The sequence below is a fragment of the Sapajus apella genome, unplaced genomic scaffold (assembly GCF_009761245.1).
Source record: "Sapajus apella isolate SASKATOON/1434 unplaced genomic scaffold, GSC_monkey_1.0 scaffold189, whole genome shotgun sequence".
Lineage (NCBI taxonomy): Eukaryota > Metazoa > Chordata > Mammalia > Primates > Cebidae > Sapajus > Sapajus apella.
This window is the reverse complement of record NW_022437129.1, coordinates 17,774-31,729: the sequence shown is the minus strand read 5'-3', so window position 1 is coordinate 31,729 and position 13,956 is coordinate 17,774. Positions and strand designations below refer to the sequence as shown.

At 41.1% G+C, this 13,956-nt stretch overlaps 1 protein-coding gene across 3 annotated transcripts in view; it reads right to left on the bottom strand.

The window, feature by feature from the left end:
- Positions 1-13,956, bottom strand: part of AKAP10 (A-kinase anchoring protein 10) — a 75,062-nt gene that overhangs the window by 43,985 nt on the left and 17,121 nt on the right. For all 3 annotated transcript variants that reach the window (XM_032269198.1, XM_032269197.1, XM_032269199.1), the window contains one exon: positions 5,393-5,491. In XM_032269198.1, the coding sequence (XP_032125089.1) occupies positions 5,393-5,491 (99 nt within the window). The remainder of the gene's footprint in view (positions 1-5,392; positions 5,492-13,956) is intronic.

Here is a 13,956-nt window from a genome sequence, read left to right as displayed (position 1 = left end):
CAGACTAAGCAGCCCAAGCTAGTTCCATCCTGGCTCCTGTGACTTGTAATAAGTAACTAAGGTCTGTGATTTCCACCTTAACCAGATAATGTGTAAACAAATGTTTATCTTGACTTCTGTAAACCACTTAAGTAACAAACGGAATGACAAAAGTCCCCTGGCCCTTGGAATGTCCGGAGACCCCCACCCTCATCTCTGCCCAGGAGGTAATTTACAGAATCCACTAGCCCTCGGAATGTCTGAAGCCTTTTCATCCCCATCCCCGCCCCTCACCCCCACTCCCAAGGTGGTTTTTCGGATATAAAAAATCGTGGCACCCTCCTTTTGCCGCCACAGGTTGGAGAGACGTGAGTCCTCTGTGGTCGCTGGCATAATAAATGACCCTGCAATCTGGCATACTTTTGTCTTGTGATAACTTTCTACGCTCCGGTCAAATACAACACTGTGTCTGGGCCACCGTGATTAACATCGCCTTCCAGCTCATCTTTGGAGCAACACGCCTCATAAGAGTTGTCAATACTTGCTGGTTCTGCTCTCCTATTCTTAATACTATCCTATTAAGACTCCTCCAATTAAGTTTTGTAAACAATGGTCCACTATAATTAAGATAACCAGTGCACAATGGGTTACCCAATCCATTCAATTCCTAGTGTTCCTCTTACTTACCTCAGTGTCATTTCCTCCCAGAAACATTTTTCTTACTTGGTGTCCTGAAAAAAACTACTTCTTGATACACCATTGTCATATGAGGGCCTAAGTCTCCTTTGCTAGTTCTTTCTTATCTGCCAGAACGTCGGGGAATGCCCCAAGACTCAGTCCTTAGACCTCATTCTCCCTCCTACACTCACTTCTATGGTAATGTTATCCAGACTTGCAGCTCTAAATCCATCCATATGCTAATGACTTCCAAATAGGTGTCTCCAACCCGGACCTCCGTCATAAAATCCTAATGTAGGTGTCCAATTGCCTACTTGACATTCACCATTTGGATATCTAAATCAAACTCCTGATTTTCCTCATAAGCCATTACCCAACCCCCCAGTTTTTCTCATCTTATAAATGACAACTCCATAATTCCAGGTATTCAGTGTTCTTTTTTTTTTTGAGATGGAGTTTCACTCATGTTACCCAGACTGGAGTGCAATGGCGCGATCTCGGCTCACCGCAACTTCCGCCTCCCGGGTTCAGGCAATTCTCCTGCCTCAGCCTCCTGAGTAGCTGGGATTACAGGCACGCACCACCATGCCCAGCTAATTTTTGGTATTTTTAGTAGAGATGGGGTTTCACCATGTTGACCAGGATGGTCTCCATCTCTTGACCTCGTGATCCACCCGCCTCGGCCTCCCAAAGTGCTGGGATTACAGGTTTGAGCCACCGCACCCGGCCCCAGCGTTCTTAATAGAGTCATATAGCCAGGCGTCATGACTCATGCCTGTAATCCCAACACTTTGGGAGGCTGAGGCAGGTGGATCACGAGGTCAGGAGATCAAGAGACCAGCCTGGTCAACATGGTAAAACCCTATCTCTACTAAATAAAAATAAAAAAAAATAAAATTAGCTAGGCATGGTGGTACACACCTGTAGTCCCAGCTACTCGAGAGGCTGAGGCAGGGGAATAGCTTGGACCTAGGAGGCAGAGGTTGCAGTGAGTCAAGATGGCACCAATGCACTCCAACCTGAGTGACAGAGAGAGACTCCGTCTCAAAAAGAAAAAAAAAAAAAAAAAAAAAAAAAAGGATTCATGCTTTATTCCCTTTTTTCCCCTCATACCACTTACTTCCAAACCATCAGCAAATTCTGTCAGCTGTACCTTCAAAGTGTTTTAAAATTCTACTACTTTAAAGATTTGTGAAAGATGAAGGAGGTAATGAAAGTATAGATTCTGGATCACTCTAAATCCTCACATAAAGACAGTAATTACATAACAATGCCAAAAACCCAAGGGTAACTTTTTTTTTGAGATAGAGTCTCACTCTGTCACCAGGTGTCAGGCTGGAGTGCAGTGGTTTGATCTCGGCTCACCACAACCTCCGCCTCCCGGGTTCAAGCAGTTCTCCTGCCTCAGCCTCCCGAGTAGCTGGGACTACAGATGCTCGCCATCACGCCCAGCTAATTTTTATATTTTAGTAGAGATGGGGTTTCACCATGTTGGCCAGGATGGTCTCAATCTCTTGACCTCATGATCCACCCGCCTTGGCCTCCCATAGTGCTGGGATTACACAGGCGTGAGCCACCGTGCCTGGCCTAAGGGTAACATTTAAAACAAGACTATCAGCCAGGCGTGGTGCCTCATGCCTGTAATCCAAGCACTTTGGAGGCCAAGGCAGGTGGATCACCTTAGGTCGGGAGTTCAAGATCAGTCTGACCTACATGGTGAAACCCAGTCTTAAAAAATAAATAAATAAATAAATAAACAATAATAAAAAAAAAACAACAAAAAACAAGACTATGCAAGTTGGAACACAGTAAGAGCTAAAGTGAAGGCTCCTTTGAACAAAACTCACTTGAAGTACAGCTATTTTAAAATAGTCCAACTGTAAGAGGGAAGAAATAATTTGGACAGGATTAAGAACGAGGCTCAAGGAGGAAAAATGACGTGCCTAAAGCCATATAGGTAATTAACATTCTAAAATATATACTGATAGACATGGGATAGAGGTTTCCTCAAATCGCTTGATCAAAAATGTTATCAATTTGATCCTTCAAAAGACTTCCTTTGATTCCCGAAATCCTTGCTCATGTAGGAAAAAAATGAAGGAAAAAAAAAGAAAAGACTTTTCCTTCATGGGATTACATCATTTATTTGATTAAGTAAAGGAAAGAGAGCTGCCGTGTGGTTTCATTTTTAAGTGTTTTATCTGACTCGAAACTCCTTCCTTTTCATCCCCACATCAGTCAGGTCATTAACTGGTACAGACTCCCCTCAAAAAATCACTAGCCAACTAATTTCTCAAATAGGCAAATTCTAATCAGTCAGAACATCCCTGTTGTATTACTAGGAAAAGCTGGTCTAGGGAAGATAACCGCAGCAAATTCCTGCATTAAAGAAAGACCAACAACATAGAAAACCCCAATCTCATGATGATATCTGTCAGCAATACTCAGTGAAACAGTATCTCTAAAATACAAGCAGATATGTATAAGTCACCAACAGCCATCAAACCTATGTTATAACTGTTACAGGTATCTGGCTGAAAGAAAGAAAAGGAAAATGGAGACAACATGAGACAGACCCCAGAATAGCTACCTGGAAGGTATAATGGGCCAATTTAAGAACCACAGCTGAGACTACCAGGGCTCTTGCTGTCTCCAGCAATGAGTGAGTGCAAAGTACCCACAGTAAGGACTGAAGATGCCCCACGTTGGGACAGATCTGCTACAGGTGCAAGAACATGTTTTATTTAATACTAATTTTTTTGAAGAATAAAAATACAAAATCATGGGACTTATGAGAATGTAATATTTATTGAATAAATATTTAATAAACGTATTTATTTATTGAGAATGTAATCTTGAGAATGTAATATTTATTCATTTTATGTGTGAATATAGGTTCACCTAAGGTCTTCCTGATAAAACACAGTAAAAGCTTTCAAACTATTTTACTATAACCTATATAGAAATGTATTTGTTGAATCAGCATACACATGTATACATGTAGATATAATGGAAATATTTTTCTGAAATATTTGTCCTTACTACTCTGAGACACTTTGATTTGTTCTAATTTTTTTCTTGGCGGTGGGTGAGGGCATAAGAGAAGGCTGGTCCCTACCTACAGTATGAAAACACTGCCAACAGCACAGCACTTAAGGTATGTGAGGGTCTAGTTTCAAATCCTGACTCTGCCATATCTGAGCTGTTACTTTGGACAAAGTACTTAACTTCTCTGTACTTATGTTTTTTCATCTATAAAATAATAGGGCTGGGCGTGGTGGCTCACGCCTGTAATCCGAGCACTTTGGGAGGCCGAGGCGGGTAGATCACGAGGTCAAGGGATCGAGACCATCCTGGTCAACATGGTGAAACCCCGTCTCTACTAAAAATACAAAAAATTAGCTGGGCATGGTGGTGAGTGCCTGTAATCCCAGCTACTCAGGAGGCTGAGGCAGGAGAATTGCCTGAACCCAGGACGCAGAGGTTGTGGTGAGCCGAGATCGCGCCATTGCACTCCAGCCTGGGTAACAAGTGGGAAACTCTGTCTCAAAAAAAAAAAAAAAACACTGTATTTACCCTACAAAGTTCTTTAGAAGTTAAAATGAGTTTATCCACAGAAAGTGCTTGGAATACGGCCTGGGACACAGTGAGTGTTCAATAAATGTGTGCTATTTATTGTTCTTGCTGTCATTGCTATTCAGGTCAAAGTCTAAGAATTTGAGTCCAACATATAAGAAAAACTTTTTTTTTTCTTAAAGCAAGGAATTTAGCAAATTGCCTTTATTAAGAATCATCGGGCCGAGTGCGGTGGCTCACACCTGTAATCCCAGCACTTTGGGAGGCCGAGGCGGGTGGATCACGAGGTCAAGAGATGGAGACCATCCTGGTCAACATGGTGAAACCCCGTCTCTACTAAAAATACAAAAAATCAGCTGGGCATGGTGGCGCGTGCCTGTAATCCCAGCTACTCAGGAGGCTGAGGCAGAAGAATTGCCCGAACCCAGGAGGTGGAGGTTGCAGTGAGCCAAGATCGCGCCATTGCACTCCAGCCTGGGTAACAAGAGCAAAACTCTGTCTCAAAAAAAAAAAGAATAATCAAGTTACATGAAACTGGGAGTGGACATGAGGCTGGCCTCCTCCTTGCACCTCCAGCTATGCCAAATGACACTGTGTGTTGCACAATCTACTGGCAAATAATGGTGGGTCACAGGCCATGTGATGGCTCCAGCTAATGCAGGTGGACATCGGGGGTGCCCCAGGGAGGCCAGGCCACTGAGGAGTGGAATGAAGCCCTGAGACGGAGAGGCCAGCATCAAGACACCTGTCCGGCCATCAAGTCGCCCACCTGCCATCAAGACTCTTGGGTTGCAGCCCTGATGCCTGGAGACTTTGGGACTGTCCTTTAGCTTCACTGGGCTTCCAATCCCGAAGTTTCTGTCCTGCCTGCTTGGCGCACATAGCCACCCACTGGGCCAGCTCCTCACTGGTGGCCAGGTCAGAACACCCACTACACTGCAGCCCACGCACCCCAGACGAAGACCCTGGCACCGACTGCAGCCGAGAAACTTTTAAAGTGAGTGATAATCTGATATAAAAAATACTCAGAAAACAAATTTGGAAGGGAACTATTAAATTCCATGTTAAGGAAAAATTATGTTAGTCAATAACCACAATGGTCAGTTTTATGAATTTTTTGCTGTTTTGTTTTTTTGCCATAGCTTCAAGCACTGCTTACCTATGATGTCATTTCTCATTGCTTCTGTAATTGGTATTGGTTTAGCAGCATCTGGAGATATATATTTGGTAAAAGTATTCACTGCATCTTGTTCTATACCTGCAAGGGAAGAAGAGAATTTCAAAAATCAAAAAGCAACTTAGACTCCAGTCATGAACTATATTCACGAACAGCAGGGCTTAGATCACTGTGAATTCCTATTGCAAAATGAGCTTCTATCACAAATGTGCTTTTTCATTGTTTGGTTTGTAAAAGAGGAGAGTTATAGGGGTGTTCAAAGCTATGGAAAATGAGTATTATCAAACAACTACGCACGAATTTGAAAGTACCTTTACACCAAAATAAACTCATTATTAACCCGTTATAATATATCTGAACAGGATCTACTTTGGGGCACTAAGAAGGAGAAAACATTAGTTTGAAGACAGCCCTTAATAAAACAATATGAATTCTGCTAAAATTGAAGAATAAACATCAAATTTATGAGTAAGCTTGGGTGAATGAATGATAAAATTATTGATGCCTTACCAAAAGTTTATAGGGATAATGCCCCAAAGAAATAAGCAGTTTACAAACGGATAACGTGTTTTAAGAGGGATGAGACACATGAAGTCGGCAGCAGCACACCATCCACATCAATTTATGACTAAAGAAATGGATCTTGTTTGTGTCCTATTTGAAGTGGATCAACAATTAACAGCACAAATAGACACCACCACAGACATCTCCACTGATTCAATTTACACAATTCTGACTGAAAAATTTAAAACTGAGCAAATTTCCACTGGATGGGTGCCAAAACCATTGCATCCAGATCAGCTACAGGTAAGAGCAGAGCTTTCAATGGAAATTTTAAACAAGTGGGATCAAGATCCTGAAGCATCTCTTTGAAGAATTGTAACAGGAAATGAAACAGCTCTACCACACAATCCTGAAGACAAAGCACAACCAAAGCAATGGCTACCAAGAGGTAGAAGAGGTCCAGTCATCAAAGCAAAAGTAGACTTGTCAAGAAAACGTCATGGCAACAGATTTTTAGGATGCTCAAGATATTTTGCCTGTTGACTTTCTGGAGGACCAAAGAATGATAAAATGTGCTTGTTATGAGAGTGTTTTAAGAAAGGCAGCCAAAGCTTTAGAAAACCCAGAAAAGCTTCAGAGAATCCTCCTCTATCACAGCAAAGCTCCTGCTCATTCTGCTCATCAAACAAAATTCTGTGACAGTTTCAATGGGAAATCATTGGGCTTTATAGTTCTGATTTGGCTTTTGACCCTTTTGTTTCCTAATCTTAAAAAATCTTTAGCCACTGCACTTGCTAGCCTTCAAAAAACAATCTTTAGCTGGGTATGGTGGCTTATGCTGTAATCCCAGCACTCTGGGAGGCTGAGGCAGGCAGATTACATGAGGTCACAAGTTCAAGACCAGCCTAGCCACCATGGCAAAACCACATCTCTACTAAAAATACAAAAATCATCCAGGTGTGATGGTGGGCACCTGTAATCCCAGCTGCTGGGGAAGCCAAGATTGTGCCACTGCACTCCAGCCTGGCAAACAGAGACTCAGGCTCCCCCTAAGAAAACATCTTTATAGTGCACCCATTTTTCTTCAGCTAATAATGTAAAAAAGACTGCATTCATGAGGTCAGGTGTTCAAGACCATCCTGGCCAACATGGTAAAACCCCGTCTCTACTAAAAATACAAAAATTAGCTGCTCAGGAAGCTGAGGCAGGAGAATTGCTTAAACTAGGGAGTCGGACGTTGCACTGAGCTGAGATCACGCCAGTGCACTCCAATCTGGCCACAGAGAGACTGTCTCAAAAAAAAAAAGACTACACTAACATGGTTAAATTCCCAAGAGCCTCAGGCTATTAGAGATAAACGGTTAGTATCATTGCTTATAAAAGTATTTGAGGCTGGGCGTGGTGGCTCATACCTGTAATTCCAGCATTTTGGGAGGCCAAGGAGGGCGGATCACGAGGTCAGGAAATTGAGACTATCCTGGCTAACACAGAGAAATCCTGTCTTTACTAAAAATACAAAAAATTAGCTGGGCAAGGTGACACGTGCCTGTAGTCCCAGCTACTCGGGAGGCTGAGGCAGGAGAATTGCTTGGATTCAGGAGGTGGAGGTTGCAGTGAGCCGAGATCGCACCACTGCATTCCAGCCTGGGCGAAAGAGCAAGACTCCATCTCAAAAAAAAAAAAGTATCTTGAACTTGATAGAGCTTACATTGGGAAATAAAATGTATGTTTTAAAGTTTTCTTTTAATTCCATCTTTCACAAACATTTTGAAGTCACCTTATAAGTGAATTCTCTCCTCCCATTCCTCTTATGACCTAAAAAGCTGTTTAATAGCAACTACTTATGTATATTCTCGAGGTCTCTTCTCCAAAGTCCCAACTTCAAGGATTTGCATAGTAATGTAACAGTAAGAGCTCAAAAATTATTTATTCAAGACCAGCCTGGCCAGCATGGCAAAACCCCGTCTCTATTAAAAATACAAAAATTAACGGGCATGGTGGGACATGCTTGTGATCCCACCTAACTGGAAGGCTGAGGTGGGAGGATCACTTGAACCTGGGAGGCTGTGGTTGCAGTGAATTTTATCACTTCGCAACAAATACTGTCAGCTGTTTTCCTTGAAGTGACAAGCTCACTTAATTTATTTTCAAGCAAATGTCTTCCAAATACCCAACTCTGAACAACCAGGGTTTGTTGATCATCATTCTTTTGAGTGAAAATGGTATTCCAGGCCGGGCATGGTGGCTAATGCCTGTAATCCCAGCACTCTGGGAGGCCCAGGTGGGTGGATCACGAGGTCAGGAGTTAAAGACCAGCCTGACCAACATGGTGAAACCCCATCTCTACTAAAAATACAAAAATTAGCCAGGTGTGATGGTGTGCACCTGTAATCCCAGCTACTCAGGAGGCTAAGGCAGGAGAATCGCTTGAACCAGGAAGGCAGAGGTTGCAGTGAGCCAATATGGCGCCACTGTACTCTAGCCTGGTGACAGAGCAAGACTGTCTAAAAAAAAAAACAAAACAAAAGAAAGAAAAAAAAACAAAAACAAAAAGGTATTCCACCAAAAAAGGAGTTAATTGAACTAATAAACACAATCCATTGTACCCAGGCTCATCTTTGGGACAACGATTTTACTTCAGTATATTTTACTTCATAAAGCAGAAGTGCTTTATGCATAATTCCTATGTCATCACACGCATTTAAAACCATATTAAAACGTTTATATTTAATAAAATTATCTATTGTTCCAAGGACATTCTTAAGCAAAACTGGCATTTATTTTCACTAGGAATATGTGGCAGCAAAGAATACAGTGAATATAAGTATAACTTGATCCAATGCCAGCAAGCTTTTCTCATCGCTTTTGTACCATTGTTCCAAGTGTCAACACAGTGAAGAAAAAAAAAAAAAAGACCACCTAGAATCATGATAAGAACAGTTCTGACCTCACAGATGCTCTTCAAATAGTCTCTGGGAACCACATTTCAAGAACTCCTGAGTTAGTGGAATACATTATTATCCCCATTTCTGTAGAAAAGAAAATGTATGTACAAGAAGTAAAATACCTTATTTGATTCAAGGACATGTGTATGTGTAGGGAGAGTAAAAGTGTAGAGTTTTTATAGGGGATTGAAGTTGTTATCAGCTTAAGGTAAACATAATTTTTTTCCACAACTAACTACTGATTATTATGTTTTATGTAAGCCCCATAGCAACCACAAAATAATATATATATATCTATAGAAGACGAATAAAAAGAAAAAGAAATCAAAGCATATCACTACTAAAAATTTAACAAAACACAAAGGAAAATACCAAGAGAGAAAAAGAGCTACAAGAGAAAACAATTAAAATGGCAATGAATCTTACCCTATAAATAATTACTTTAAATCTAATTGGATTAAACTTCCCAATTAAAAGACACACAGAGTGGCCAGGCATGGTAGCTCATGCCTGAGTTCTTTGGGAGGCCAAGGCAGGAAGATCGAGAGGACAGGAGTTTAAGACCAGCCTGGGCAACATGGTAAAATCCCATTTCTACCAAAAATAGAAAAATTAGCCAGTGTGGTGGCTCGTGCCTGTAGTCCCAGCTACTCAGGAGGTTGAGGTAGGAGGACTGACTGAGCCCAGGGGGCTCAAAGCAGGCAGCAATGAGCCAGAGCAAGATTTATGTCCAAAAAAAAAAAAGAAAAGAAAAGAAAAAAGAGACAGAGTGGCTGAAGGGATAAAAACAAGATACAAATATATGCTCTCTCTGGCTGGGCACGGTGGCTCACGCCTGTAATCTCAGCACTTTGGAAGGCCAAGGCAGGCGGATCACCTGAGGTGAGGAGTTCGAGACCAGCCTGGTCAACATGGTGAAACACCAATTCTACTAAAAACACAAAAATTAGCCATGCATGGTGGCAATCACCTATAATCCCAGCAACCTGGGAGGCTGAGGATGAGAATCACTTGAGAATTGTTTGAACTCAGAAGGTGGATGCTGGAGTGAGCCGAGATCATGCTACTGCACTCCAGCCCGAGTGATAGAGCTAAACTCCATCTCAAAAACAAAATAAAAAAAATACATATATGTTATCTCCAAGGGATTAAATCCTTTCGATTTAAGGAAACGCACAAGGTGAAAGTAAAGGGATGAAAAAAAATCCATGTAAATGGTAATCAAAACAGAGCCATACATACATCAGACAAAACTCAAAAAGTAACAAAGAAGTATGTTATAAAATGATAAAAGAGTCAATCCACCAAGAAGGTATAAAAGTAGGCCGGGTGCGGTGGCTCACGCCTGTAATCCCAGCACTTTGGGAGGCCGAGGCGGGTGGATCACGAGGTCAAGAGATCGAGACCATCCTGGTCAACATGGTGAAACCCCGTTTCTACTAAAAATACACAAATTAGCTGGGCATGGTGGCGCACGCCTGTAGTCCCAGCTACTCGGGAGGCTGAGGCAGAATTGCTTGAACCCAGGAGACGGAGGTTGCGGTGAGCCGAGATCGCGCCATTGCACTCCAGCCTGGGTAACAAGAGCGAAACTCCATCTCGAAAAAAAAAAAAAAGTAAAAATACATATGCACCCAACATCAGAACACCTAAATTTATAAAGCAACCATTAACAGAACTGAAAAAATAGATGGGAATACAATAGTAGTAGGAAACTTTTCTACCTCACTTTCATTTTTTCGTTTTTGTTTTTGAGACGGAGTCTCATTCTGTTACCCAGGTTGGAGAGCAGTGGCTTGATCTCGGCTCACTGCAAACTCCGCCTCCTGGGTTCAAGCAATTCTCCTGCTTCAGCCTCCTGAGTAGCTGGGATTATAGACTCGGGCCACCACGCCCGGCTAATTTTGTATTTTAGTAGAGGCAGGGTTTCACCATGTTGGTCAGGCTGGTCTCGAACTCCTGAAGTTGTGATCCACCTGCCTCGGACTCCCAAAGTGCTGGGATTACAGACATAAGCCACTGTGCCCAGCGTCTACCTCACTTTCAATAATGGACAGAACAACCGGATAGAAAATCAGTAAGAAAACAGAGGACTTAAACAACAAGTAGACCTAATAGTCATATACAGAACATTTTACCCAACAGCAGCAGAATATACCATCTTCTACAGCATACCAGGATATGTTTCAAGATGGATCACGTTAGGTCACAAAACAAGCATTAAGAAATTTAGGAGACTGAAATCACAGCAGAAGGAAAACCAGAAAATTCAAAATTATGTGGAAATTAAACACTCCCTTGAACACCAATGGGTAAAGAACAAATCAAAAGAGAAATTAGAAAATATCTTCAGACAAATGAAAATACAACATACCAAAACTTATTCACTACAGCAAAAGCAGTAGTAAGAAGAAAGCATATGACAATAAACACCTACAATAAAGAAGAAAATCTCAAGTAAACAACCTAACTTTAAACCTCAGGGAATCACAACAAAGTGAGCCTTAAATTAGCAGAAGGAAGGAAAAAATAAAGATTAAAGCAGATAGAAACAAAAAAAGAACAGAAAATAGAAAAAAAAATCAGTAAAACTGAGTTTTAAAAATATCAACAAAATTGACAAACCTTTAGCTAGATTACAAAAAAAGAGAAGACTCAAATAAAATCAGAAATGAAAAAGGAGACAGTACAATTAATACCATGGCAATAAAAAGGATCATAAGAGACTACTATGAACAATTATACACCAACAAGCTGGATAACCTATAAGAAATGGTTAAATTACTAGAAACATAAAATCTAGCAAGGCTGGATTATGAATAGAAGACCTAGCAAGGCAGCAGTGGCTCACGCCTGTAATCACAACACTTTGGGAGGCCAAGACAGGCAGATCACTTGAGGTCAGGAGTTCGAGACCCGTCTGGTCAACGTAGTGAAACGCTGTCTACTAAAAATACAAAAATTAGCAGGGCATGGTGCCACACGCCTGTCGTCTCAGTTACTCAGGAGGCTGAGATAGGAGAATCGCTTGAGCCTGGGAGGTGGAGGCCGCAGTGAGCCAAGATCATACGACTGCAATCCAGCCAGGGCAACGGAGAGAGACTTCATCTCAAACAACAACAACAACAACAACAACAAGATCTAAACAGATTTAAACAGCAAAGCTCATGACCAGATGACTTAACTGGTAAATTCTACCAAACACTTAAAGAACAATTAATGCCAATACTTTTCAAAATCTTCCAAAATGTGGAAGAGGAAGAAACACTTCCAAATTCCTTTTATAAGGTCAGAATTACCCTCATATGAAAGCCAGACAAGAAAAGAAAACTACAGGCCAATATCCCCGATATAGAGATGCAAAAAACCTTATCAAAATACTAGTAAACCAAGTTCAACAACACATTAAAAGGCTTATACACCAAGATCACAGTAGGATTTATTCCTGGTATGCGAGAATTGTTCAACATACAAAAATTGTTTAATGTGACACACCAAATTGACAGAAAGAGAAATAAAAATCACGTCCATCTCACTGGATGCACACAAAGTATTTGACAAAACTCAACAGCCTTTCATAATAGAAACTCTCAACAAACTAGGAATAGAAGGGAAATGACCATAACTAATATCATATTCAATGGTGAAAAGCTGAAAGCTTTTCCTCTAAGATCAAGAACAAGGAAAGGATGTTCACTCTCACTGCTTCTATTATCATAGTCTTGGAATACTAGCCAGGGCAATTAGGCAATTCTTTTTCAAAGGCTTCCGAATTGGGAAGAAAGAAGTAAAAAAAAAAAACTCTCTCTTCACAGAGGTGATTATTTTACGTAAAAAACCACAGAGACTCTACAAAACAAAATCTGTTAGAACTAATTTAGTTAGGTGGTATTATACAAAATCAACACAGAGAAATCAGTTCCACTTATATATACTAACAATGAGCTAAGGGAAATTAAGAAAACAATCCCATTGACAAAAGCATCAAAAAGAAAAAAAACACAGGTACGGTGGCTCACGCCTGTAATCCTAACACTTTGGGAGGCCAAGGCAGGAGGATCGCTTGAGTCCAGGAGTTCAGGACCAGCCTGGACAACATGGTGAAATCCTATCTCCACAAAAAATACAAAAATTAGCTGGGTGTTGTGGTGTGTGCCTGTAGTCCCAGCTACTTTGGAAACTGAGGTGGGAGGATCACCTGAGCCTAGGGAGGTGAAGGTTGCAGTGAGCCAAGATCACGCCACCACACTCCAGCCTGGAGCGAGACTCCAGAGTGAGACCCTGTCTCAAAATAAAATAAAATAAAATAAAATAAAATAAAATACTTGGGAATAAACTTAATGAAGGAGGTAAAAGGCCTATATACCAAAAACTAAAAAATATTGATGAAAGAAATTTTGAAAGACAGAAATAAGTGGAAAGACATCTGTGTTCATAAATTGGAAGACAATATTTTGTAAATATCCATTTTATCCAAAGTGATCTATATAATCCCTATCAAAATCCCAGTGGCAATTTTTACACAAATCATCCAAACGATCCTAAGATTCATATGAAACCACAAAGGACACCAAATAGCCAAAACAATCTTGGAAAGTAGCAACAAAGCTGAAGGCATTACATATCCTGATTTCAAATATATCACAAAGCTGGAGTAATTAAAACAGTATGGTACTGAAATGAAAATAGACAAACAGCCAGGTGCAGCTCACGCCTGGAATCCCAGTACTTTGGGAGGCTGAGGCGAGTGGATCACCTGAGGTGAGGAGTTCAAGACCAGCCGGGCCAACATAGCGAAACCCCATCTCTACTAAAAATACAAAAATTAGCAGAGTGTAGTGGCAGATACCTGTAATCCCAGCTACTCAGGAGGCTGAGGCATGAAGACTGCTTGAACCTGGGAGTTGGAGATTGCAGTGAGCCAAGATTGCACCACTGCACTCCAGCCTGGGTGATAGAGCAAGACTCGGTCTCAAAAAAAAAAAAAAAAAAAACACAAGTAGATCAATGACAGAATACCGAGTCCGTAAATAAACCTATGCATATACAGTTAACTGTTCTTCAATAAGAGCATAAAGAATACACAACGGGAAAAGG